This window comes from Bidens hawaiensis, unplaced genomic scaffold, assembly GCF_021521415.1.
Source record: "Bidens hawaiensis isolate Kalapana, Puna unplaced genomic scaffold, B.hawaiensis_p1.1 tig00002123_1, whole genome shotgun sequence".
Taxonomy (NCBI): domain Eukaryota; kingdom Viridiplantae; phylum Streptophyta; class Magnoliopsida; order Asterales; family Asteraceae; genus Bidens; species Bidens hawaiensis.
Window position 1 is genome coordinate 2,124,849 of NW_027491112.1, and position 25,990 is coordinate 2,150,838.

Sequence of the window (25,990 nt, forward strand, 5' to 3'; positions counted from 1 at the left end):
TTTGGCTAAGCTTTTTCTTTTTGCTTTTTTGCTTTTGGAGGGGTAAAATGTCCAAAATGCCCCTCCAAAAAGCAAAAAAGCTTTTTGGAGCTTTTGGAGAGGTATTTTGGACATTTTACCCCTCCTAAAGCAATAAAGCAAAAAAGCAAAAACAAAAGACTTAGCCAAACACCCCCTAAGTTGGAAATACATAACACCTAAGAATTTACACAAGTATGACAATTTCGACTCATTTCCTTATAAATAACCGATATGTAGTTGTGTTGCGATCAAATCCACGAACTTAGCTAAAAAACAGGCCAAATTGGTTTAAGTTATTCATGATTGTTTGCGACTCAGCCGATATTATAAATGGCCCGTACCAACCCGAAGTGATTGTAATGCGGCTCAACCCACATTACAAAAACGGACAAGGAAGATGCAAAGTTCAACAGCCCAGTGACCGAAACAAAATCGGACCATATAGATTAAACACAACTACAAATGTACATCGGACCTTATACATTAAGCACAACTACTAATGTACCTAAATAACGCAATCAACAAACCGCGCTATATTTCTTTACTAAAACCTTAAACTACGCAACATGTTCTTACTTGGGATTACTTCAACAACATCCTCCTACTCTTTTTAAGATCACTCGGGATTATAGACACATTATCGACATATATCCCGCCTTTAGAATGTGTGCAATCTATCTGTTTCATAGAAAACCTGATTTCAGTAGCAGGATCCGACGCACTCACAATGAACTCCCCTACTTTATACTCGACCCAATAACCGCGTTTATAACTACCAGTTATTTCATCTTTATCACAATCATCTAAAAAACATTCAGCACACGAGTCTTGACCACCTGAAGTAGACAACTCAAACCTTACCGGTTTAATGTCCCAACCATGAGTGTTTTCAAAACTGCAAACGCGTCTTCCCAAACGTTTGGAGAATTTGCCTAGGTGTGTCCTGAATGATAATGTGTACACATCTGCTGGAAACGGGAACTTGACTGAACCGTCTGCTTCAAACCACCATATTTGCTGCAAATAGGCTGCAATGTTAAACCTGAAAAGCAGTAAGAGAATTAGTAATTTAGTACATCAAGTTAAATAAAAATGATGGTACAAAATCAAATGAAAAGATTCAAACCTAGATTCTTCAGTATGAATCCAATTCCAGTATCTTCGATCTTCGATTCCGGTTATCGCCATTGCCTTTGCAGAGATTGAAACACACACTCTTCCGGTTACCATATCCAACCACACTTCCTGCAGTTCACACATTACAATTAGCACATCATGAAAGCATTCAAGTGCAGCACAATCCACATAACAATAGATGCACTCAGTCCAATTTTAGATTTAATTAACCTGAATTACAATCCATCATATCTTTTTATGAAAAATGAGTAATTTGGGTTGCCACATGTCAACTTCTGGTGAAGTTTAGAATTTTTTTCGCACGTCTCTTTCGTATTAAAAATAATGTTTTTTTAATAATTATATATTTATAGTTTATTCTAATATTATATTAAAAGTTAGTAAAAAATAAGAAGATTTCAGTTATATTTTATCTTAAAATATAATTTTATAATTCTTAAAACTTCATTAGTTCTTATTTTACCAGTGCTGATGACATCTAACATGCAAATCTTCATAGAAACTACTGGCTTACAATAGAGGTGCAAACGAGCTGAGCTGTTTGCGAGCTACTCGAGCTCGGATCAATAAAAAACTCGAAACAAAGCTTTTCAAGCTCGAGCCAAGCCTCAAATAAACTTGTTTAGCTATCAAGCCCGACCTCTACCCTTGTATGTGAAGCTCGTTTAGGGTTGTTGAGCCTTAATGAACCTTGTGTGCTTTTAAGTTTTACAACTTTTGGACTTCTATGTATTAATTTCACCTTGCCAAGCTCGAGCCGAGCTTTGGCTTGTCTAAGGTACAACATGAGCTAAAGCAGATCTTTGGCTGATTGCCTCCTTTAGTTAAGGTACTACACGAGCTCAATCTGAGCTAAGACTCGTTTAAGAAACGGTGAATTGCAAGAAAAACTGAGGAGTAGCGTGGGGTAAAAAAAAATTTTCAAGGAAAGCCTATTACATAAAACGAAGAAAATTTTTTTTCACTAAAAACGTATTTCGCAAAGAAAGTTGAGGAGTAGCGTGGGCACAAAGCTACCCGTCACCCAATGCCAGATCCGCCCCTTCGTTTAAGTTTTTTCTCAAATAATAATAATAATTATAATAAAACATATATTATGTAATTTATAAACAACAAACGAGCCAAGCCCGAGCTTGAAAAAACAGCTCACGCACCGAGCTCGAGCTCCCGTAAGTCAAAACGAGCTGAACTCGAGCCTAGTCAATCTCAGGCTTGATTTAGCTCGTTTACACCCCTAGTTTACAATAGAGGTGCACAAACTGGTTTAAAACTTAAAATCAATTCGATTTGGTAAACAAAAGTCAAATACAGTTAATGATCGGTTTTGGTTCGGGTTGAAATTTGTTTCTTGACAAGGTTGGTTCAGGTTTTGGTCAGTTTCGGTTCAGTTAGCCGGTTTTGTTAGAGAATTTTACAAACCGGTTCCAAACCTACGGTTTCAGTCGGTTATAAACAGTAACTGTAACTGAATTAAATCCAATTAACATTTCAAATTTCAAACTAAAACATAAACCGCTTGCCTTATTGCCATCATCAAACGGGACAGGTCGAGAGAGAAGGGCAAATATGTCTTTTTTACACAAATTTCGGTACCGTTCGGGAGGCATTATTAGATCGAGCAGATCTCGATAATTATGCGGAAGCTTTGATTCCCACACGGTGTCCGAAGAAGCTGCGCCGCGGAAGGCACGGTTGAGGCGAGCTAGCGAACATATCTCGGGTGGTGATAGGTAGGTGAACATACAAGCCACGCAGCTCTCTGGCATGTCGCCGAGACATGGTCCGGTGCGGGTGGATGGTCGGAGTCCGGTTACGGTTAAGTTAGATGATGAAGCTCCCATGTGGTTTGAGTGAAAGGTGTGAGTGACAGCCTTCCCCTGGGCGGTTGTGGATTTATTTATTTTAGTTAGGACTGTTCAAAACTCTGTGTGCTGATATCTTATCCGGACTTTTTACCCTTCTAGAAAGAAATGTGGACCCGAGACCCTGTCCTCTAACCAATAAAAGAGTCGAGTATAAATAAGGGTCTAACCCTTTACCCTTTAAGACACTAATCACATCTCATTTTCTGCATTACTAATTGCATATCTCATAAATGACTTTAATTTAAGAATCCTAAAACAATTATACTTTCATTTAATAACATTATAAAGTTTAACTTCGAAAGTTTATAAGTCATTTGAACTGATGCAAACAATATTCACATTCACGAATTACTTGTAAAGAACAATTCAGTAATTTCTTTATATATGTTTCCATTCATTAGTATGGTCCTTTATTTTTATTTTCCTTAGTAGTTGGGAAATTTTTGATGAATCATATATGAAATACAAACCTCTTATAAATTTCGGATTAATCGTGAATCTGATGTATTTCTATCGAGTAAAAGGGTCAAGGGTTTGAAAAAGGGTCGGACCATTGAAACTCTTTTACCCTTTAAGGTGAAATTTAAATACCCCTTTACCCGACCCATAATATTTATTTGGGTCTAATTAAGGGTTTAAGAGTCGGGTAACCGGGTTTCAAGGGTCCTACCCTTATCTTGCTCACCCCTAATTTTAGTAATCAAAGATTTGCTATCAGATAATTAATAATAAATTTATAAAATAGAATATAAAAAGTCACGTAAAAGCTATGAGCGGGTGATGAAGTGATAAAGAAGAGACTTGGTATTTCATGTGATTGAGGTTTGATTTATGTCCTTCGACATTTAGTTTTGGCGACACCTGGTGATGATGGGAGACTAATTGGATCCTTAACACTGTTTTTCCGAGTTTCACTTATGGGGAGAAATGAAAGGAAGGGAAAAAGTAGATAAAGTGTGTTCCTGAGTTTTTTATGGAGAGAAAGATAAATTTGATGTGTTTCAGAGATTCATTTAACATAATAAATGAAAGGAAAGAAAAAGTAAAGAAAGTAGTGTGTTTAAAAGAGTAAAATGAGATGGATAAATTTTCTTCCAATTTAGAAGGAATTGTAAGGAAAAGAAAGAGAAAGGAAAGGAAAGAGAAAGGAAAATAATTCTTTTTTCTTTTCTTTCTTGAGTGAAATGAACTCGAGAACATATCATAAATTAAACATATTTTATCTCATCGTACTGTCATGTCTTCGGACAAACATTTACAAACATCGGCCTTTAAGTGAGGGTTTTTCTCATATTATAAAATAAGAATATCCTGAAATAATGAATGTAGCAAGTACTTATTTAGATAATTTGTTGACCACTAAAAAGAAGGAGAAAAAAAAGTCGGCCAAATCATCAAAGTTGGTGATGTTTATAATCTCTCTCGGCCATTAAAAAATAAGGCACGTCTTTTTTTTCATTCTTTGACTCATCTCTCTCTCTCTATACTCATTAAATGTACAGGTTGAATAGTGTTAATCGTGAAATGGATAATAGAGAAAGTAAATTGAGGGGGTTAAACGGTTAAGTATATTATTTTAAAAATGGTAGGAAATCGGAAGGAAACTTGGTTTCCAATTGAGAATAAGTTTTCTTGTATTTTTAAGTTAGAGTTTTAATATAAAGATAGTAAGATACGGTTAGATTTTAGAGTATCTGTAATTTGTGCGTCAAGAATTAATAAAAACATAAAAATGTCGATGTTAGTTGAGATCAAATTTCATGTTCATGTTCTCCAACAAATAGTTATCGGCTTATCGCATGAGGTAACTTTTTACAGTACTCCAAACCTAGGTGTTGTTCATACCAGTACTCATGGCAATGGGTCGTGTTTGGAGTTATGGACTTAGGTAATCCCTACCCCATACATGATTATAAAGATTATAAAAAAGTTGACTCATACCTGGCTTCGAGTATATTATATACAACATATACTTAAAATTAATAAGTTATATTATATATCATATTAAATAAATTGGGTTGTTAGGGACTAATAATATAATCGGATAAATTATATATCGTATATACGTAAAATAAATAAACAACTAAATGATATCAGGTTTATATATGAGTAAACAAGTATATGTTGTGGGCATATAACTAATCCAATACCCATTAAAAATTTTGAAAATAATCTCAAACCTGATTACCAGACTCAATAATCGTCCCAATACTTGCAATTACGGATAGTCTAAGATTAATATTATACGGTAAAGGGATATATATAGTCAAATGGTCGTACGATTTTATGAAAAAGAAATATCATTGAGAGCGTATAATTAAGGTTGATATAGATTCCTGGGAAAATTGTGTGTATTTTTTAAATATGTTCAAGCCGAGATATTTATGGGTTGATAATATAAATTTAGCTTTTCTTTTTTCTATTTTCCACCACATAATATATTTTTAGGATGTCTATATGTTATCTATGATCATAAATTCGCTTGGCATCTATTTATGTTTTTGTAACAATGCTTGGAAGTACACAATACTCAGTGAGTCTTTCTAATACGGAATGTCAATTTATCATACTGTTTTTGACATTTCAGGTATGATTCATTCATAAACACCATCACAAAGGAAACTCATTACTATGAGAAAAACCACTTAAGTCAGGTCCTGAGACCTTGAGATCTCAAACACTAATCATCAACTTTATGTTATTGGACCAGAAGACCAACCGCTAACATCTATACATGTGATAGATAATTTAGCTATTTTGTATTGGATTTTAAATCTACAAAAGACTTAGGGAAAGGACTACGCACCACCGACCACGATCATTTCTTGTCTCATGCTTTTTCTAATAGGTGTCACCTCAATTTCATGAAATTCTTTAAAGTTGTTTGGCCGACAATTATTTCTGATACTTATATTGTAACTATGGTTGGTTGATGATCAATAAATGAAGGATTATTAAATAGGTTTTTTTTTTTTTTTTTTTTTTTAAGAAAAGTTGGTTTAAAATAATCATAACTATTTATTATTTCAAATAAGAGTCCCAACTAACGACATTGTTGACGACGATCAAATTTTTGAACATATTTGTGCTCAATGGTCCGCGACTAACAGAATCTTGACGCTGTTAGTTGCAGGTCGTCGGATAAACATTACAAAATGAGAATAACGGAGAATAATAGAAGAATAATAGGAATTTGGTTGCATCTTGGTGGGATATACATCTAGAAGTTCTATTTTCATGGGTTCTTCATGAAAGCAATTTGTGATTCAAACATCATAACGAAGAATATATAATTATCATTTGACAAAGAAATAAGCAGTCGTTGGTCCGAGTCTCACCTAGAGCCCTAGAGCAATTTGCTTCAACAGTTCAGATTAAGACATGAGGTTTTCGCAGTTGTGAGTGTTTTCCTAGGTAGGGGAGCCAGGTCACCACGTTATGGTCTTCATACGGAAAGGTAACCCCATTTGTCAGGATAATCACAGGTGTTCGGGTGTTAAAAAAACTAACAATGAAAGCAACAGTTTAATAAGTCAAACTTATCACTTAAATAATTGTATTTAAGGTAACCATCTTCTATATTACTAAGCAAAATATCCTATTTTATGAGTTTGACATGAGGCTTTTGTTACCTTTAGACAATATTGGTGGCGTGCCTCAATTACATGAGAACATAATGATCACAAGTGGCTCACTTTGTCACTGATGAAGATGTTGACTAACCAGTGGAGAAAAATATCTCCTTAACACAACAAACAAAACCCTACTTGAATCACCAGTCAACATCATCAAGAGAAAAAAATAACCTTAAATGTTGTAGACATTTAATCAAACATGTTAAGTATGAGTTTGATGTAAGCACGTACTCTAAAGCGGAATTTAAAATCGAAAGAATATGTTTTTGCTTTGGATGCTAACGCGTAAAAATATTTATTTGTACATAATTTCTCTTAGACACGGTTATACTTCAAATATATCACAAACACGTATACTAGAGTTAAAGTATATCTTAGTGAAAATAAAATAACGTTCCATATACTTAAGTGTACAACTACTTCATATTGAAACAACGTAATAAGGATTTGGTTGATTACTTTCAAGGCTTCAAATTTTGATTAAAACTACTATTAAATATGTTATCTAGTTATAAACGAGCAAAGTAGCAGACCCAACTGAATGATCCGATAATTTCATATGGTTTTTGTGTCGCGGTTCTTACAAGGATGCTGATCGATAGCAATTAATAGATGAAGAATTGAGAGAGTTGTGATCAAAGAGAAAGAATCAAATATAAGGTGGCACCGAATCGAAGGCCAATCTTTTATATTTTTATTTTTTAATAAATGATTGTATAGGTTCTCACAACAAATGAATTCTTTTGAAAGGCAACTTCTTTGGGTCGAGAGCAACACTAAACATGATAGCTTTGAAAGAGACATTAGCTAAAGGCAGTGCCGGCTCCGAAAAGACGAAAAAATTTTTGGGCCAAAGGCGAACTTTTTTTTTTTGTCTAAGTAAAAGAAACATTTTGTTGGGTTTAAACAACTTAATTATAAATGGGCTTATTTGATTATGATTTAAGTTGTGTAAAACATCTTTGTATAAAAATGAGCTTAAAATTGTCTCAAATAAGATTAGAACCCACAACCTTTTGGTTAGATGTCATACCCTTTACCATTAGACCAAGCTAGTAGTTATGTAATTGTGTTGAAACATTGATTATACACATGTTTTTGATAAAAATACATATAATTTAAAAAAAAAAAATTCGGGCCTAGCGGGGTGTCGGGCCTGTGGCCGTTGACTACCCTGCCATGCCTCAAAGACGGCCCTGGCTAAAGGAGAAATAAATGTCGAGTCATCGCCTTCCATGGAAACGCTACTAAATCACACATCACCTATTAGCTTATTGTCTATTTGCAAGAGCAATGTGGTCACGGGTTTACTATTGGTGCATAATGAATTTCTCATCTATTAACACAACGGTGAAAGTAAGCCTCGAAATTAGTTGCAAAACTGTCGAAGCACAAGTGATTATCCGATCGTATGCTAGTTCACTTGGAAAACAAGAAATGACAAATATATTCAACAACAAATCACTGAATGCTTCAAATATGATGGAAGAAATTAAAACAACCACTTTTCTTTGAATAAGAAACGAAGCAAAGCTAGTCTCATTAGATTCGACATCTTAGTGTAAGCTTCATATCACCATTTCCCGATTGCTAGATAGGCTATCGGTTTTGTACTCTATTATTCAAGCTCATTGGTATTTATTGTAATAAAATGTATTGCTGTTAAAAAAAAGATAGGGCTGCCTGTGTAAAGTTGTCAACGGTTGTTGCAAGATAAAATTGAGATAAAAAGGTGCTAAAAATTAAATACCAAAAAATACACGCCCAGTGGGACTCGAACCCACAATCGCCTGATTAGAAGTCAGACGCCTTATCCATTAGGCCATGGGCGCTTTTGTTCTATTCTCTTCATATAAAATTACATAGTTTTTTTAATGTTTGATAAGATATTGATTAAATTGTGGTTTAAACATAATCTTGCTTAGTAATGTTACTAATTAATAATTCTTAGCCAAACATATAATTTTGATTTGGCATTAAAACAAAATAAATGTAACTCTATAAACTAGACTTGAGATTCGGAATTTATATGAAGTAATAAAACAGTTGAAATACACACACAGCGTTATAAAGAAAGAGTATACAATGATTGTAACAGATGAGACCTTTGATCGATTTGGAACTCCAAGTTCATGTTATTAATTTGACTAGCTTTTTCTTCCTTTTTTTTTCTTCTTTAAAGTGAGAATCTATCCGAAAACTTACGGGGTTTCATCAATGCACTGCTAATTAAGGGAATCCGGTAAAACGCAGTTTTGTGTTGGGCATATGACCTCCACGACGTTTAAAGATAGAAACTAGTGGAAGTTGGATTTGAACCATAGACCTTTGCTAGAGGACTCAAGCGATTATTACACCAACCCCTTAAGTCCTTAACGACTGATTGTTTGGCTAGTTAATTTGGGAAAATGCCCATTTTATATCCATATCATGTTTGTATGATGCGTTTAATCAAATGTATTCAAAAATTTATATAGTTTCACATGGTTTAGACAATAGAGAGATAAGGGAACAAGAGCTTAAGCCTTCGCGTTAAAGACTTAAGGAATTTTCACATAATCGATCGAAGTAAATGAAATTATGACTTAAAAGCATTGCATTGATCAAGAGAATCAAGAGGAACTCAAGGTCTGGTGCTTTGACAAGTTTCTATATTGATGCTGTAACTCTCTTGAGCATGCATGCCAAGTGGTCAAATTTGTGAAAAAATGTGTTACTATCAAACGTGGTTAAGGAATGAGGATACATATGTGTAGTTATGATACATATTTGATTAAATTTATGCAAAGAAATAAAATTTTACAATGTTTTTGTTAAAACTTTGGTTAACGGCGGATTAAAACACCAAATTATTGTATTTTTGTGTTTGATATGCATCCAAATATGTTTGGGATATATAGTTATAAAGTTTGTAGTGTTAGATATGAAATTGATTGTGTTTTGACTGATTTTAAGATGAAAATAAATTCCTATATAGATATAAGTTTTGGGTGTGCATACAGCTTAACATGCATGTTGTGTTGATGAATGGTATATACATGTTCATAGAGTATGATTTATATGCACATGTCAAATGTTGGACAATCATGCAAAACCTAATAACTAGAACATACATTTGTAGCGTTGACAGCTAACGTACACCCCTCGTAACAAACTTTGTCAAAGCGGTGAGCATAAGATGTATACATTTTGAAATTCATATACATTAAATAAAACTATAGAAAAATAGGTTTGTTTACTTGTTTAAACCAACAACCTAATCGAGCTTGATAAATGAAGCTCATGCTCAAACTTGTTTATTAAACAAACATACTTATAAATTAGAACATATTTAAGCTAGGCTTGATTCAAGCTTTTGATGAACGCATCATAACCGACTGCTTAACTCATGCACACAATTAAATCAGTGTTGTAGAAATCGCTAGTCGCTAGTTGGACAATGTAGTGAGGACTAACGATTAATCAGGATTAATCGAGATTAATCTGGATTAAAAGGATCAAACTCTAATGTACATTTTTCAGTTTTTATACACACACACATTTTAATATGTAATTTTCAGTTTTATATATACACAAACACATTTTGGCTGGAAATTTGCTGGAATCTCGTCGGAAACTGCTGATTTTGGTCAGAACCTTGTTAGAAAAAGCATAACAAGTCTGGTTAGTCCTGATTTTGGCTAAATTTAACCATTGACTGATTAATTGACCGATTATTCCAAAATTAATCGGTAAAATGTGGACTGGTGATTAATCGATATCCAGGATTTTTATAACATCAGTTAAAACTTAAAACAATATATATCAAGGGTATTTATGACAAAACACTCAATTAAAAGATGGATGGCGTCACGTTTCTGCCGTCGACTATATCCGTCTTACTTAACGGTTCTCCCAACGATCTTCACCCCAAAACTTAACGTCGTCTGAAACTCAAACGCTGTTCCGTCTTTCACTAACCCTAACCCTAACCCTAACCCTAACGTCCATCCGATGTCTTCGTCGTGTGACGACGAATTCACACTCATCACCGACACCACCACCACCACACCAAACCCTACCTTCCACCATCACCACCACCACCACTTCTCCGCCGCCGCCGCCGCCGCAGCAGTAGCACACTTACCGCCGGAATCCATCCTCCAATCCACCGACAACAGCAATTACACCGACGACGGCGGCGTCACGACGCCGCGTAGCTACAGTAAGAAAGCGAAGGTAACGAATAATATAACGAGTAATAATAGTTCGTCGGATTATCGTAAGGATAGAGAGGAGTGGAGTGACGGTGCGATTGCGTGTTTGTTGGATGCTTACTTGGAGAAGTTTGTGGAGTTGAACCGGGGGAATTTGAGAGTTAGGGATTGGGAGGAAGTGGCGGTGGCGGTGAGCGAGAACCGGACGAAGAGCGTCGAGCAGTGTAAGAATAAGGTGGATAATTTGAAGAAGAGGTTTAAGTTGGAGAGGAATAGGAGTGTTGATAATACTAGTGGTGTGAGTCATTGGCCGTGGTATAAGAAGATGGAGATCATCGTTGGGAGTTCCGTGCCGGTGAAATCTGCGGGCGATGAGGATAAAGGTGTTGGTGTCGGTGGAGTTAGTGTCTCCGGGAGACAATCGAAAAGGTATATTTGGTAAAAAGTAGACTTGCTAAATTGACTGGTAAAAATAAATGTATGGGTGTAAAAGAGCTGAGGCTGAGCTCAACTAGGCTCGAGCTTGGGTTTGTTTTGAGCTACGAGAGAACAAGTTCGAGTTCGGCTCGTTTCAAGCTTATTTTCTAAAGCTTCAACTCGGCTCATTTTGGGCTCGACTTGTCTATATTTATTAGTTAATTTATATATATTTTTTGTTGTTTCTTTTTATATATATTAATAAAAACCTTATACGTAAGGCGCTAAAATCGAAAGTGTATATTCGGTATATGAAACTTTAGTTGAAGTTTATGATATTTTTGTTTCCATAGAAAGTAGACTTGATAAATTGACTGGTAAAATTGTATGGATGTAAACCTTGGTTTAAAAAGGCGCGCCTGAGGCGTGAGGTGCCCGAGGCGTTTTTGAAAACGCCTTATTTTACATAAGGCGCTAAAATACATGAGGCGCCCTGAGGCGGCGCATTAGCTGGCGAGGCGTGAGGCGCTTGAGGCAGCGCCTCATGTGATTCAGTCCAAATTAGATTAAAAATGTAGCTGTTTGGGCCATCTGCTTAAAATAATAACGTTGGGGCTCATCTAAATATGTTTTATAATGTTTAACCTACGTATTAAGTATTCATGTTTAGTTTTACAATTATGTTTTATCTTTGTGATTGATTTTCAAGTAAAATATGTCATGTATAATTAATTTTTAGTAATTTTTAAATTGAGCGCCTCACATACGTGAAGCTCTCGCTTCTCGCTTCGGATTTTTGAACCAAAACGCCTCGCCTCGCCTAACGCTTTTTTAAACCAAGGTGTAAACGGGCTGAGCTGAGCTCGACTAGGCTCGAGCTTGGGTTTGTTTTGAGCTACGAGAGATCGAGCTCGGCTCGTTTCGAGATTATTTTCTAAAGCTTCAACTCGGTTCATTTTGGGCTCGACTTGTCTATATTTATTAGTTAATTTATATACGTTTTTAGTTGTTTTTTTATATATATTGATAAAAACCTTATACGAGCCAAGGTTAGGATCGAGCTCAGCTGTGCAGTGAGAAATTAATCGAAAGTGTATATTCGGTATATGAAACTTCAGTTGAAGTATATGATATTTTTGTTTCCATAGAAAGTAGACTTGGTAAATTGACTGGTAAAATTGTATGGGTGTAAACAGGCTGAGCTGAGCTCGACTAGGCTTGAGCTTGGGTTTGTTTTGGCTTACGAGAGGTTGGGCTCAGGTTATTTTGAGTTCTTTTTCTAAAGCTTAAACTAGGCTCATTTTTTCAAGCTCAGGCTAGGCTCGGGTTTATGTTTTTTTATATATTATGAGAAAAACGTTAAACGGGGCGTAAGCTCGGCTCGAGCTCATGTAGTACTTTAAAGGAGCCATAGCTCGGTTCGAGCTCGGCTGTGTAGTGAGAAATTAATATATAGAAGTCCAAATGAGGTGAAACTTAAAAATACACAAGGCTTGTTAAGGCTTGGCGAGCCTAAACGAGCTTCCCATACAAGGCTATAGGTCGAGTTCGATAACAAATGTAAACGAGCTTTTTTTGAGGCTTGGCTTTGGCTCGATCTCGAAAAAGCTCAGCTCGTTTTGAAGATTTTTTGAATCTGATCTCGAGTAGCACGCTAGTTGGTCGGCTCGTTTGCACCCCTATAAATACATAAAAGCTTAACAAAGTTTGAGATCCAGAACTGATAAAATACCGTAAACAAGTTGCAAATGACTAATGTAACTTAATCCTAATATAATTTTGATAAAATTAGGTCAACTCATGTATTTTTGTGCAGATATACAACTGCAACTTCAAGCCCAAGTGGTCAAATTACTAACATGGAGCCAAAATCAGTGGCAAGTCCAAGATGGCGGAGAGTTGTTTTCAAAATTAGTGGTGCTGCACTGGGTGGAACTGGCTCTGAAAGCACTGATCCAAAGGTAATTTAACATTTTAATGTAAAAGTTTGGTATATCAGTGTAATACACATTTGAATAGATAATTGTAGATTTGTAGTCAAACCTTGGGTGCTGCCATGCATAAAATTCTAAGTTTAAAGTTGGTTTCTTTTACTTCATAGGTGGCAATGCTGATTGCTAGAGAAGTATCGTTGGCTTGCCAAATGGGCGTTGAGGTACTCTTAAAGTTCAGATACTTGTCAGTTCAGTAAGATTTGTACTTTCTTATCTGACATGCATTATTCAGGTGGCGATAGTAGTTGGTGGTCGCAATTTCTTTTGTGGGGACTCGTGGGTATCAGCTACTGATATGGATAGAAGTACTGCTTATCAAATTGGGTAATGATGTTAGCTCTTATGTGATAATTGCATTATACAATGTTCAAAGCTCATGATATTTGTTAAACTCTGATATGTTTACTAGTATGATGGCAACTATGATGAACTCGATACTACTCCAATCAACATTAGAGAAACTGGGAGTTCAAGCACGTGTACAATCTGCCTTAAGTTTGCCAGATATTTCTGAACCATACAACAGACAACGAGCAATCCGACATCTAGAAAAGGGTAGAGTCGTAATATTTGGTGGTATTAGTGCTGGCATCGGGAATCCTCTATTCTCTACCGACACAGCTGCAGCTTTAAGAGCCTCAGAACGTATGATTATTAATATTTATCTTAATTTATTTATGATTTAGTCTTGATGGTATATCCATTTTTTCTGCAGTTCATGCTGATGCGGTTATTAAAGGTACTAATTTACATGGTATCTACGAATGTGACACCATTAGTAGTGTCACATATGAGCACATTTCTTTTAGAGAGTTAGCTTCTAGAGGTTCATCTCAGATAGATATGATGGCTGCAACATTTTGTGAAGAGAATTCGATTCCTGGTTTGTATCTTTTCATCCTCACTCCTGGTTTTTCTATATGTTATCTTTTGTTCAACTAGCATTGTTAAATAATGTTTATAAATTGATGGTTATTCTGCATTATTGTAGTGGCTGATAATGCTATTGTCTCTTTCATAACTTGATTCCAGCTGCGTATATTTTTGCAGTTGTCATATTTTCACTTCACGAGCCTGGAAATATATCAAGGGCGTTATCTGGGGAAAGTATCGGCACATTAATCGATCGAACAGGGAGGATTGGTTAAACGTTAATGATCCCTGCACACCATCAAGTTTATATATGCTCAATTTATCAGGTATCAATACTGGTTTGCTCTTAGATGTGGTTAGACGTAACAGTGTTTAGAAATTGATGATTTGCACAAAGCGGGTGTTGGTACATTACCACTTCTAGCCGTACACCACTAAATTAACGCTTTTGACTATTTTACCCATCACTGGTTAAATCTTCTTATTACCATTTTGAAGGTTAGTGTGATATTTTTTTTCTTCCTGTAGTGGTGTATGGCTAAAAGTGGCTTTGTAAAATCACCCTCCATTGTGTTATAGGTGACAGTTATTCGCGGTCATTGTTGTTTGTAAATTAACTAGATGTAGAGTTTAAAGTATGATGTTGTAGCATTGTCATGCTATTTTGGGAATGTAACTTAACATAACAATGGTCTTTTGGCACAAGTGACTTGCCTAAAGCCAATTTGTGGATAACTCAAAATATTAATGGTTACTTATTTTAGTAAGTTATCTAGTTATTGATGGTTTTATAGTTTTTTTTGGGAGGTAGTTTATTAGTATTTCATCATAATTATTGTAGTAGTTTGTTATTTAATACTAATTAGTTAATTAGTCTTTTATCTTATTTCTATAGATTTATGCAAGTAAATTCAAAAATTGAGAAAAATACACAATTTTACAATATCATATTATGTATATTTAAATAGTTTAGAATTGCTTTGTGATATTAGAAGCGAGTTTAAGGACCATATAAATCTTTTATTTCTTACAAATCAGGCTAGGCGTGAACAAAAACAAAAAACTGTCCCGTACCTGACTCGGTGGAACCGACCTGGAACCGGTTTCGGGTTGTACTCGGTATACCTAGTACCCGGTTTGGACTTGATAATACCTGGAAATCCCTATCCGGCTCTACTATTTATTATTGATACTGGTTCTTACCTGGTTCCTGTTTCGGTTCCAACCCGGTGCGGTTCCGTTGCCTACCTGAAATAACCGGTTCCAGCGGGAATTGCATTTATTGAGCTGTTGGACCCGGTTTCAACGGCATTATAGCCGTTTATAACCGTTGGAACCGGTTTTTTACCTCTTCCAAGTGAATAAAATGTGGTTGGATCAATTGGTTGAGTACCCAAGTCAAAACACACAAAAAAAGAAAAAAACACACACCAAAATAAACCTCTCGGTTTACACTGTGACTTGTGTGTCATAATAGACACACAATATATGACTCAGTGCAAGTACTGTGAGAAGTTCCTAAAATCTCTGCCGGAATTTACTATGAGAAAACATATCATTAAGTGTTGCCGGAAATATAAAAGTTTGGACGCCATGAAAGCGGAAGAGTCGTCCAGCTCTGTAACTCTCGCCATGGGTAACAAAGCTTAATGAACGTAGAGAGTGGGATGAAGATGACGAACGATGTTTATTATTTTAATTTTTATGTTTAATAATGTTTGTCGTATAATAAAATCTTCGTCGTTATGTTAATAAAATGAGTGGTTGTTTATTTGTTTTTGAGTTGCGACTTTATGAGTTTATGCTGTTTTATTTTAGATTTTAATTGGTTATTTTTTAAATTCTTTTTAATTTTTTTAAAGAAAGAAAGACCAATAATATAAACATAACATTTCTTTATATTAAAATTTGGACAATCGGATACATCAAAGTTGATAGGGTGATTCAAGTCCAAATACATAAAACTTGACTAGAACATATACAAATTTATTTTAATCATCTTAACTCTTTCAAATGTCTTCAAAATATTCTTCTTAGTTGTCTTTGTTTTCTTCACCGGATAGCACGGAAGATATTCCTTGTTCCAGCTCTTGATCATGAGTTGGACGTTTAAGTGGGTATCTCATCTTCAAAGTATGTGTTGTTTTGTATACGATCCACCACGTCCAAATGATCATTTAGGCAATTATAACGACTCCGGAGTGAGTTTCGTTCTTTGCATCAATACGACCCTTCCGCTAAAAAAACCGATTCCGAAGCTAACGTTGAAGCTTGGACTCTTAGCAAATTACGGGCCATGTCGGGATGAAAAGGAATTCTAAAGCTACCGTCCAAGAAATAACCGATGTTTAACCAAACAACATTTGAAAACATATCGGTTTCACATCGATCCACAAGAATTTTATTAAAAGATTGCAATGTTTCTTGTTGGGCAAAAGCTCACGAGAGCATATTACAAATTGAGTTCTAACGTGTTGAAACGTCCTAATTTTTTTCCACCAATTTCTATTCAAGATGTATTATTTTCGCACTTTTACAAATTTCAAACCTCATATATCTAGAAATTTCAAACCTCCCTCAATGGTTTCAATAATAATAATATGGGCAACACATCAAATATGAAACAACTTTCCATAGCAAGACGGTGAATATTTTAAGTAACGATTATTAACTATCGTGATATTGTTTGCTGCGTTATCAAAGGAAATTGAAAGTATTTTTTTTCTATAAATTAAACGTCTTTATTAGCTCATTTAGAAATTTGAAACAATATAACGGCTGTATGTGAATACGGAAAGTTTTCAAACGTCACTGGGCGTTTCATCATTTGCTAAGAAACCGGAACGACCCAATGGGCGGTAACACAGAGGTAGGATTCCGGTAAACCATGTGGTGCCGACAAAACATCAGCAGTTATATTCACACTCGTTTGTATAGTTCGAAAAATCTCAATTAAATCAAATTTTGCACAGTCCCAAAATTTTAGACAATGACGTCTAAGAGTGGTACGACTTACATTAGTGTAGCGAGGTTGAAGTGTCTCTCGAATCATGGCCGTTAAAGGAGGGTTGTCTAAGTGGTTAATCGACAAGCCCTCTTGAATCACGAACTTCGTCATTCTATCATGAACCGATTTTATGTTGTACCAATTTGACTTGGTTCGACGTGGGAACTTTTTTTAACTCCTTGCAAAAAAAATTTTAATATGTTTTTTTTAAAGTTGAGTTAGAATCATGTTTTAGAAAAGTGTCACGTAATTTGCAACAAGCCTTAACGTCTCTGGTGACCAACTTCACCAAATCTTAATTACGCCATACATCTTTGTTGCGGTTGTGTGGGATGACCCGTGCAACCAGGGCCGGCTCCGAAAAGACGAAAAATTTTTTAGGCCAAAGGCGAAAATTTTTTTGGGCCTTAATTAAAATAAACATTTTTTTTGGGGTTTAAACAATTTAATTTTAAGTGGGTTACTTACTATTTAGTTATGATTTGAGTTGTGTAAAAAACTTTTATATAAAAATAAATATTAAAATGTCTCAAGTAAGACTAGAACCCACAACCAGATGTCATACCTCTTTGCCATTAGACCAAGCTAGTAGTTATGAAATTATGTTGAAACATTGTTTATACATAACCTTTTTTTTTAATAAAAATACATAAAAAAATTCTAAATTTTTTTTGGGCCTAGCGGGGTGTCGGGCCTGTGGCCGTCGACTACCCGGCCACACCCCTAGGCCAGCCCTGCGTGCAACCTTAAGATCATCTTCAACATCGACCAGGGTCAATTAAAACGGTTGAAGAAGGCGCCTTCTTTTTGCCTTTGTTTTGGCTTGCCATAACAAGTGGTGGAACCAGGTGGGAGTGGAAAAAATTGAAGGTGTAGGTGAGTCGTGAGTGTAAACCGAGAAGTTTTTTTTGCGTTATTTTTGTGTTTTTTTAACTTGGAGGAGGTCAAAAACCGGTTCCAACGGTTATAAACGACTTTATTGCCGTTGGAACCGGGTCCAACGACTCTTTTTGAGCTGGTTATATTCAATATCTGGCGGAACCAGTTATTTCAAGTAGGAACTGGTATAAAAATAAATAGTAGAACCTGGTAGGGATTTCCAGGAATGATCAGGTCCAAAATGGGTACCTGGTACGACCCGGAAGACCATTCATTTGTTGTCATGAAGTGAGATAAAGGCTATTTGTAGTTGGGGGCTACAAGTTGTGGATGACTTTTGCCATGTGACACTCGGTCATTAAATGAGAGGTATTTGTTTTATGGGTGTAGTGGTATGAGTATATATATATATATATATATATATATATATATATATATATATATATATATGATAAAGTTTACAACATCAAAGGGTGGTTCGGTTGATCTCGAAGGGGCGGTTTGGAAGAGATCATAAAGTCCAAGGGGTAATTGTGTTAACTTGGAGAATAAGTTTAGTTAAGTTATCTTATTAGTTTTTGAATAAGTTTTTTATGTTTTAAAATACAAATTCCTTAGTACGTATTGGTTTAGGAGTCTGCTTGTTTGGGTACCATATAAAACCTTTAGTATTTTATTTATTATTGTATTGAGTTCTTATTTTCTTTCATTCGTTAGTTGAAGTAATAAAACAGAAAACGCTCGTTGAGCAAACCGTGTGTCGGTGTGTTGGTGTTCTTTGATTTTGATCCGCTTGTGTTAAACGTAACAATATATATATATATATATATATATATTATACACAAAAGATTAAAATAATAATAATTAAAGCAAGACACCGGGCAACAAATGCATGTTACCCACCTCCTTGTCACACTATATCACCTCAGGGGTGGTGTTGTCGCCTCTCATCACCCCAAAATTGCTGCACACTACGTATACGTATAGACTATAGTGTAATTATTTTATTATTATTAGTCGTAAAGTTAAAAGCAATTTGAATTTTCTGCTAAGATATTTAAATGACGATGTAAAATGGCAGTATACATTTTGCTTATTTTATAATTTATAATAGATAATAAATGTGGTGTGTGATTCTTTAATGAAACGTGTTTACTTTTTTAATAAACATATATTTAGCCGCTTATTAAACTCTTTGTGTAGATTATTTTATATATTTTGTTTTTAAGGAAACGTCATACAGGTAAGTATTTAATATAGAACTAGTTTAATTAAAAATATAAAATATTCGGATAAGAAAGAGTAAATTTACATTACATATAAAACTTTTTGAAAGAAAACGAATAAATTTACACCTCTTAGCAAAAAACAGGGTGGGGTCGTAAATCGTATACGCCCATCTTTCTTTTATAAATTAGGACTCGCCGTCTCAGCACATACGACCTTCCCTCACAACAAGGCCGTCCGGATACTTTACGTCTGTTTCATTTGGACCTACAAAACGCATTGTTGTAATGATGGGCTCGCTGGAGTCATACTTTTAGCCTATATACAAACATTTGATTAACACTGTGTTCCCGAGTTATACTTAATAGAGGAAAGGAAAGGAAATAGATGAAAAGATTGAGATGTTTGTGTTCCCAAGTTTCATTTAAGGAGGGAAAGGAAATGAATTAAGAATATTTGTGTTCTAGAGTTTCATTAAAAGAAAGAAAAGAAAGGAAAGGAAATGAAAAAGTAGGGAAATAAAGAGTAAAATGATGGGGTTTGATTTCTTTCCAAATTGAAAAGAATATGAAGGAAAGAAAGTTGGGAAGAAAGGACAAAAGAGAGAAAAGAAAGGAAAGGAAAGACATCCATTTTCTTTTCCTCTCTCCTTAATTAAACTGGGGAACACAGTTGGTCCAAAAAGAACTGCATATTCTTTTATATTCTATCATTTCTATCATATAAGAAAATCTAAAAGGTACTAAAGATTTATATTTATATCTATGACAATCTTACAAGCCAAAACTTCAATTTGTTTATTCTATGGCATCTTTCAGTTTTCTTAGGTTTTTCTTTTACATATTCCGGTACAAAGTTCGCAATTTATTGTAATGTTATTGAATGGTTCATAGTTTACTTTTAAATCCACCTAACCTGTCCACTGCATGATTTAAACTCCTAACATCAGTAAAAAAAAGAAAACACATGTTACACAACCATATATTATATTAAGCAAATACATCTTGAATATTTTACTAGGATTTATTTCAATAACCTAATCATAAATAACAAGGTTGCAAAAGTCGCTAAGCGGACCTTAGGCGGCTGATTGGGAAGTTGGGTGTACTCGGGGAGTACTTGGAAAGTACGTACTCGGACATGATATATGTAAAGAAAATTAATTTTTAATTATTATATATATGTCAAATGTCATAAATTTACTAATATTTATAATAAAATAAGTAAAGATCAATATAAATAATAGAAATACATTTTTAAATAATAAACTGTTCTAAAAATTGTTAGTCACAAAAAAATGATATTTATTCTTTAATATTAAAGATATACGAGTTGTACTTTATTTTTAAGTCAAAATCGGTTAAAGTTCACCGACTAGATGCGATTCTGACTAAGGTTGACCACCTTTAATCAGTTCTTAGCAACTAGACGGAATTAAAGAAACTCGCTTCAGAGACATACCTTGTAGCGAGTACTTGTCATTGGAAACCTACTTTTACAACATTGATAAATAAAAAACATTTCATTAGTATTTTTTAATTATCTTGTTACCTAATACCACATAATATTTTATCTGGATTATCTTTAACAAAGTCACTACAGAACAAAACTTATTTTTAGAATCTAGAGAACAAATATACCAGTCTGATTAGTCTTAGATTGCCATTTGCCACTTTCATTCTAACTAACGAATGTTAAATCTTTAAAAAAACATTGTATTGGCACCAAGTAACGAAATTACTTGAATATCATTTTTTCTAAATTTATTTAAAATTTTGTTTAACCTATAACGTCTTATTCTGCATCTCTATCTCAATCTAGTTAAGATTGTGTGTTGTCGTTGAAGGCCAACCACAATTCATCTTCTAAATTTCGTCACCTAGTGCTAACTAGGCAATGGATGAAGCCTTCGTTAATGCCACCTCCACCTGTTGTGGTTAAAGCCACCAATTTCACATTCCCAAGCCTCCAACGTTCCAAAATGGTGTTCATGAGTGACGTGGCAGTGACCCTGTTTAAGCACGACAACGGACCGTCTCACAAACACTTATTCATTGTTAATAGTATTTCTTAGATATTCACAAACAATAGATCTCTGAATGACTTTATTTGGAGGTGCCTCATGGTGTCTAAAAGATAAAAGGGCTACCAAATTTAGGTTTTTAAATTTTTAGTTAGTAGAAACTGATTAGTAATTAAAAATATTTTTAACATGTTTAATATTGATGCTTAGTTTAATACCAGCCGGCAGATTCCATTTTCACTATATATAACTAAAATAACAATTTAACATATGATCCAAAATAGACCAAAATGGAGTTTAATTTGACACTCTATTTAGTTTCTTTCATCACTCTTTTATTTATTATTGTTTTCATCCACCGGAAAAAGGCAGCAACCACCAGAAAAAGACAGCCACCAGCGCCACCGGGATGGCCGGTGTTCGGCAACCTTTTCAATCTCGGTACCATGCCACACAGGACCGTAGCAGGGCTAGCTACCCGTTACGGTCCTGTTGTTAGGCTAAAACTTGGATCAGTCAACACGGTGGCGATCTTGACTGCCAAGGCCACCACCGAGTTATTTAAAAACCATGATTTGACGTTCATGGAACGCACAATCACCGAGACTAGTAAGTCTCATGACTATGACAAGTCTTCCTTAGCACTGGCTCCATATGGAATGTACTGGAGAGTGCTGAGGAAGATTTGTACAGTTGAGATGCTCGTTGCTAAAAGAATCAACGAATCATCCATTGTCAGAAGACAGTGTGTGGATAAAATGTTGGATTGGATTGAAACAGAATCCAATTCGGCTGGACCTGAGAGTGGGGTCCACGTAGCGAAGTTTGTTTTTCTAGCGTCGTTTAACTTGCTAGGGAACCTTATGCTCTCCCAAAACTTGGCGAATCAGGATTCCAAACTCGGGTCGGAGTTTTTCGACGCAATGTTAGGGTTGATGGAGTGGGGAGGTCATCCAAACATTTCGGATTTGTACCCGTGGCTAAAGCGGTTTGATTTGCAAGGGTTGAGAAGGAAAATGGACCGCGATGTTGGAAAGGCAATAGATATAGCCAAAGGGTGGGTGGACGAGCGGGTGGAGAAGCGGTTGAATGAGGCGGCACAACGCGGCGGTGAGAGGAGGAAGGATTTTCTAGACGTGTTATTGGACTATGAAGGGACTGGGAAAGATGAACCGGAAAAGTTGTCCGAGAAAGACATTACCATTTTTATTTTGGTGAGTTTTATTTGGTATTTAAATTGTTGGTTACTATCATATGTTATAATGTTACAATCATATAATTTAAGATATTTATAAGACACTTGACACAAAAGGCTAAGTCTAGTCTTTGAGGTTGGGTGTTAAAAGTAGTTAGAAACTGTCCCGATTGAACTAAACTAGTTAGTTTAATCGGGTTAGGAGTGAGCTGGTTCAGTTTACATTTTATTGTTTGAAACCGGCCCTCAAAACTAAATCGAAGCAAATTGTTTTTTTTTTCACGTATAAAAATAAAACAATTATAGGGGGGTGTTTAGGTGATCTTCTTAAAACTGTTTATTTATTTAATTGTTGAAAAATAAAAGTTGTTTGGCAAACAATAATTGTTGTGAGTTGAAAAACTTTAAAATTGAGTTTTTTAAACTGATTTTGTTTTTCCGAAAGCAAATAAGCAGTTTTTAAAAGTTTATCCAAACATCCCATACGTATAACTTTATAAGTAATTTTTTATTAGAGCAATGGAAATGGGTGCTGTGAGACCCCCGTGAGACATACTTTGGCGCCGTGAAAGGCGCGAAACACCACCCCCTTCCTCCGTGATCCACCCACCGCCACTTCTTTCACGGCCATAGTTGGTGGGCCCACTCAATTTCAAACAACTATATAGCCGTTGGGTGGCTTTAAATTAAAAAAAAAAATTACCTATAAATACCCCACTATTTCATACAAAAAACATACCAAACTCACACCTTTCTCTCTACTTTTTATAAACTTTCTCAACTTTTATAAAAAAAATATCATGGATCCCAACATGCCTCGTCTAATAAGTAATGTAGTTTTTTTTAATAAGTAATGTAGTTTTTTTAATAAGTTAGTTTTAATGTAGCTCTTTTATTTAATTTATGTGTTATATCAAAAAAAATAAATTTATAAAAAAATTAATATAATAATGGTTTCACCCCTGTTTCACACAACCCATTTCCAGTGAAAAATGTGAATGTGAAATGGGTATGTGAAAGCTGATGTGGCGCAAACGTGACAGAGAGAGAAAGTTTCACTAGCTTGTTTCACCCCACCCATTTTCATTGCTCTTATAAGTACATATATTATTGATTTAACCAATATCATTATATTATATCTTAAACCTATGTTTTCCTAAACTTTCAGCTATATCCGAACATGTGCATGTATCACGTTGTTTGACCAGCCTCAAAAGACATAAATGAGTCTTTTGCACTCACGTGCCAACTTGTACAGATCCAAAAAATCAATGTTTTTTTTATAACTTGGCTAATATTTATTTTGATTTTCTGGTTGGTAAATTATTTTGTTTGCAGGAGATATTTCTAGCCGGTTCGGAAACAACGAGTAGTACGGTTGAATGGGCTCTAACCGAGCTACTACGATGTCCTGAAAAAATGGTCCGTGCCAAAGACGAGCTTGCCTCGGTCGTTGGCCCAAACAAGAAGCTCGACGAGAGTTTAATTGATAGCCTTCCGTACCTACAAGCCATCATAAAAGAAACCCTACGGTTGCATGCTCCGATTCCTTTCTTAGTCCCACGAAAGGCGCTCCATGATACCAATTTCATGGGATATCATATACCTAAAGATACTCAATTGTTTGTCAATGCGTGGGCCATAGGAAGGACCCTGAGTGCTGGGAAAACCCTAATTCGTTTGAAGCCGAGAGGTTCTTGGGCTCAAAAGTTGACTACAAAGGTCAACATTTTGAGCTCATACCGTTTGGGGCTGGCAGAAGGATGTGTGTGGGCGTACCTCTTGCGCAACGTGTGTTACACCTTGTGCTAGGTTCATTGCTACACGAGTTTGATTGGGAACTTGAAGCACATGTGAAGCCTGAGGCGTTAGACATGAGGGATAAAATGGGGATTGTTGTAAGGAAATTGGAACCACTGAAAGCAATACCCAAGAAAGTTAAGTATTAATTGGTTTTTATATTTGTCTAATCTTGTTTAATTATGTGATGAGTGCTAATAAAACATATTTACTATAAATAGTATGTGTATATGTGTTGTAGTGTCATAAGTTTAATGTTAGTGAGTCTAATTAATGAACATGTTAAAAAAAGTTAACTATCAAATGATCAAAAGTGGTTAAACTAACCACTTATTTAAACTCATAAGTAGTTTGGCACTATCTTATTGTTCAGAAATTAGGTAGAAAATATCTTCTGGTGGTATGGATAGTCATGAAAAAGGACAAGTTGACCACTCGCAGGCGCGTGAACAGGTGATGGAACGTTTTTTACGGCTGTCACTTTACCCTACTGTACAACTTTTTCTCTTTTTTGAATTTCTCGCGTGACGTGCCAGTCGCTGGTTGGGTGATGTTTTTCTCTCTCTACTGTTCATATCCCATCGCATTAATTGCGATAGGTATAAATAAGGAGAGACTCCTTTCTTTAGAGGTTTTATCACTCTTTTCCTTTGATTATCTTCTTATTTTCTCTCTGATAAAGTATCGAATCTTTCTTATATGTCTTCCTTAAATCTTCCTAAAATTTCGAATGTTCAGACTGAAGTTGATGAGAGAGAAATTGCATGGGACTACTCAGAATATGAAAAGTTACTGGAAACGTATGGTATTCCACCCGAGTGGGAACCAGAGTTTCCTTCTATCGGTTCTATAGCCAGTTTCCCACCGCCTGGGAAAATGGCTTTGTATGCCGATTATTTTGTTCATGGGAACTTCCGTTTACCCATAACGAGATTCCTTCAGAAGGTGTTAACTGCCTATGGAATCCATTTATCTCAATTGCATCCCCGTGCTATGATGCGAATTCGTCACTATGAATTCGTATGCATAGCATGTGACATGGTGCCACATATTGATCGATTTCCAGTTTTTTACCGTCTTGCCATTCGTGATGGTTGGTATACATGTCAGGGGTTTTCTGACCGAAGCATCGGATATGAAGTTGAAAAGGTATCTAAAGATTGGCGGAATAAGTTCTTTTGGATTTCTGAGGACGTGGTGCCGTTAAACATGGTTCGCCGTCCGGTGAATTCTGCCCTTCCGGACATTGTTACCGCTAATCATGAAGGTCAAGAATGGTATCGTGTACTTACGATGGAACCAACACCAATGCGGGCACTGCCAGAAGAAGCCCTGGTGTGGGCAGGCATGAGTCGCTTATGGGCCGGCATGAGTCGCTTATGGGCCTCAGAATTTATGGAGCCTATTTTTGTTGACTTATATGAACGTAAGTTATTCTTACTGTTTTTTTCTTCTTTTTTCGATGTATTCTATAATTAAATTTTTTTTCTCCTCAGGTCGGGGTTCGATGTTCAATGCCCTTTTTGAAGATAGGGGTTGTGTCCGACATGGCATCCGGGATGCCAGTGGCATGCCTATTCTCGAGAAAACTAAGTCCCGCTTCCTTTTTCCAAAGAAGGTGCGGGCTGAGCCCATTGTCTCGAACGCCACCTTTGAGACAGGTGCGTATGTTCTAAACCCTCATCTGCTTTTTGCTATTACTTCTGACGGGACGATCGCCA

General features: G+C 35.6%; 2 protein-coding genes, 1 non-coding gene and 1 pseudogene across 3 annotated transcripts; 2 read left to right on the forward strand and 2 right to left on the reverse strand.

Annotated features, from left to right (window-relative positions):
- Window positions 1-447: 447 nt before the first annotated feature.
- Window positions 448-3,018, reverse strand: LOC143605565 (F-box protein PP2-A15-like). The gene is made up of 3 exons (XM_077081638.1): window positions 2,679-3,018; window positions 1,148-1,266; window positions 448-1,063 (listed from the first exon to the last, which is right to left on the reverse strand). Exons 1-3 carry the CDS (start codon window positions 2,997-2,999, stop codon window positions 604-606), a joined length of 900 nt encoding a protein of 299 aa, XP_076937753.1. The 5' UTR covers window positions 3,000-3,018; the 3' UTR covers window positions 448-603.
- A 5,399-nt stretch (window positions 3,019-8,417) lies between these two features.
- Window positions 8,418-8,490, reverse strand: TRNAR-UCU (transfer RNA arginine (anticodon UCU)). Its single transcript has one exon. It is a non-coding gene; the product is annotated as a tRNA-Arg (tRNA).
- Window positions 8,491-10,535: 2,045 nt separating this feature from the next.
- On the forward strand, window positions 10,536-15,046 carry LOC143607212 (uncharacterized). Its single transcript, XM_077082744.1, has 7 exons — window positions 10,536-11,283; window positions 13,088-13,232; window positions 13,373-13,426; window positions 13,498-13,589; window positions 13,675-13,910; window positions 13,981-14,148; window positions 14,316-15,046. Exons 1-7 carry the CDS (start codon window positions 10,652-10,654, stop codon window positions 14,411-14,413), a joined length of 1,425 nt encoding a protein of 474 aa, XP_076938859.1. The 5' UTR covers window positions 10,536-10,651; the 3' UTR covers window positions 14,414-15,046.
- Window positions 15,047-21,543: 6,497 nt separating this feature from the next.
- LOC143605570 (cytochrome P450 76A1-like) lies at window positions 21,544-24,418 on the forward strand (annotated as a pseudogene).
- The last annotated feature ends 1,572 nt before the right edge of the window (window positions 24,419-25,990 follow it).